This window comes from Populus euphratica, unplaced genomic scaffold (genome assembly GCF_000495115.2).
Source record: "Populus euphratica unplaced genomic scaffold, PopEup_1.0 scaffold2921.1, whole genome shotgun sequence".
Classification (NCBI taxonomy): domain Eukaryota; kingdom Viridiplantae; phylum Streptophyta; class Magnoliopsida; order Malpighiales; family Salicaceae; genus Populus; species Populus euphratica.
Window position 1 is genome coordinate 9,149 of NW_011502746.1, and position 2,455 is coordinate 11,603.

The 2,455-nt window shown below is 34.8% G+C and overlaps 1 protein-coding gene across 3 annotated transcripts; it reads right to left on the reverse strand.

Annotated features, from left to right (window-relative positions):
* Positions 1-530: 530 nt before the first annotated feature.
* On the reverse strand, positions 531-2,296 carry LOC105119427 (G-type lectin S-receptor-like serine/threonine-protein kinase At4g27290). 3 transcript variants are annotated; one of them, XM_011017567.1, is made up of 3 exons: positions 1,483-2,296; positions 973-1,437; positions 531-830 (listed from the first exon to the last, which is right to left on the reverse strand). In XM_011017567.1, the coding sequence occupies exons 1-3, from the start codon at positions 2,249-2,251 to the stop codon at positions 679-681; spliced, it is 1,386 nt and encodes a 461-aa protein (XP_011015869.1). In that variant the 5' UTR covers positions 2,252-2,296; the 3' UTR covers positions 531-678. The 3 variants fall into 3 exon arrangements, with proteins under 3 accessions (XP_011015869.1, XP_011015868.1, XP_011015870.1); XM_011017568.1 differs by having other exon boundaries at positions 812-891; XM_011017566.1 differs by having other exon boundaries at positions 973-2,296.
* Between the last annotated feature and the right edge of the window lie 159 nt (positions 2,297-2,455).

Below are 2,455 nucleotides of genomic sequence, written 5' to 3' on the forward strand. Positions count from 1 at the left end.
TTTTACCCCGCAAAACTCCAATTTAAAATTTTATTTATCAATATTTTCTTTATTAACATGGAGAAAAACATCCGAAACAAAGCTATAAAAAATAATAAAAAATCACAACTAAATATGAAAAAAGAAATTAAATGGCAATTTTCTAATATTAACTTCTATTTGAAGGCCTTAAGTTATATCTATTAGCATAAAATTATCTATTGAAATTTTATTATTTAATATTTTTTGTTTAAATTTGTAATTGAATTAAAATTTTATTATTTAATATTTTCTGTTTAAGTTATTAATTGAAATACAAGTTAAATAATCATATTTACACTAGAAAAAACATTGTAAACAAAACTTAAAAAATAATACAAGAGTTCTAAACTATATAAAAATAAAAAATTATAAATCAACTAGAAAATTATAACAATTCCTAAATAGTAATTTACAAAATAACAAGATCTTCCCAATCTCTAATTTGTATGAAATTTTAACTTTATATGAAATAGATCTTTTAAAAACTTCTATAAAAATATTAACCCTATTTAATAAATAAATTAAAAATTACGCTAGCTATAAATTAAAAAAAAAAATCCCACGTATCAATCTCGCAGTGATCTATTGTTCAATCTAATTCTATCTATACACTCGTAACCCTAAAAGAAATTGAAAGAATACCAAATGGTCACAAATCTAGTGACAGATAGCGATCGGTCTGATTAACTTACCTGCGGGCTTTGCCTTGCTTTTGCGGATGTAATAGATGGCCATGAGCATCCCCAAGACCACGGCAATGGTAACTGTGGTTATCACTGCAATCCTTATCTTAGGTTTAGCTTTTGCCTCTTCATGGTCATTTGCAAAATGAAGAATAGTTAGAATTCTGCTAAAACTGAAGCAAAGAAGCTGTGATCAAGGAAACAGTGGTTAACTTCAGTGGCTTATTCACATGCTCATGGAATACTGAAAATTATAGCAACCACATACCTATTTCTGAAGCGTGCAATCGAACGTATAGTGTCTGGCCTCCAATTGGAACTTGTCTAATATCTATCAGATCGCCAAACCAAATAGCACAGCCACTGCCTCTTCCTCTAATATCTAAATTTGTATATGCCGTACAGGAACAGTTTTGTAAGCATTTAGCCCTGCATTCCTTGAGATTCATAGTTTTGTTGACCCAAGAATGTGTAGCATCCGGCACCTTGAGCCCATCAAGTTTGATGAATCCATCTCCTTTCTGACATTCTAATTCCTTATTTCGCACACATCCTTGAGACCAGTCCATTGTGTTCCATGCCTCTACTGACTTAGGCTTGAATTTTTCTAAACATTGACAGACCGGCATCGCACTAATAATGCAATTTCCATTTACACCACAAAGACCATAATTGTCACAGTAATCTCTTGGGACAGAAGCATAAAGAATCCAACTTTTAGTATCTTCACTCCATGTGAATCGCTGACGATGATAGGTAGTTTGGTTCAAGACTATCCTCGTGATTACAGATGGATCCTTAAGGTCATATGAATAATACACCTCCTGGTCATTTGAGACAAAATTAAAATAAAAAAGTGGGTTGGCCTTTATCTCTGGGGCACCACTAAATCCAATGCCATTCCATGGCCCACTTCTGTAGTACTTATTTGATCCCTTCCAGTTCACTCCCTCAGGGTTACTCTGAAGTTCCAGTGTCCATGTAAAGTCTCCAGGAGATGGATTATCCGGGCTTTTCCAAGATGATAGACGCCGATCAAATCCTGTCTTTAAGTCCCATCCGAGCTTCATTCCCGGCAACAGTGTATCACACGGATAGTCGAAACTTTGCCATATGATTCCAGTATTTGCATCTTGTTTGTCTCTTAAGACCAGATTGCCGGAATCCAGAAGTTGTACTATTGGACTTTGAGCTTTTATTGTCGAGTTTGAAGACCAAACAACAACATTACTGTTCTTGATGAGAAGTACAAGATTTCCTGTGTCGTCTATCTTCAACAAGCCAGAAGTACCATTGATAGGATTGCGCCGGTTTGCCACCCAGACAATGGTTCTAAGTGGGATATTCTTGTACCATATTCCCAAGTAACTGTTATTCGAAATGCCAGGACTAAAGAAACCCAGCTCAAAGGTTCCCTCTTTGGAGACCAATGTCTTTCCATCACCCATAGATTCTGATGGACTAATGCTTTCAAGGGCATTGGAGAATTTCAAATGCAAAATAAGTACATTAGTACTGATAAATGTAAGTAAAAGGATCACACCCATTGATGTCTAGCGTTCAAGCTATTTAACCACTTGCTAGTTATAGAGAAAAATATTGCAATCTATATGAATGATTGCAGTATAGACTTGGGGAAACATGAGTTTTAAATAGGAAAATGATGCCCAGAAAGTTGGGTTACTGTTGAGTGTTGATAGATAGCAACAGGTTACCTTGTTTCTTAGGTCATTTCTTTCTAATGGCCCAGC

Bases quoted from the DNA above. Each gene is read 5' to 3' on its own strand.
- LOC105119427 (XM_011017566.1), bottom strand. From the start codon at position 2,251: ATGGGTGTGATCCTTTTACTTACATTTATCAGTACTAATGTACTTATT. The intron at 831-972 runs GTATGTGGTTGC...ATGACCATGAAG, and splicing joins ATTGCACGCTTCAGAAATAG to AGGCAAAAGCTAAACCTAAG.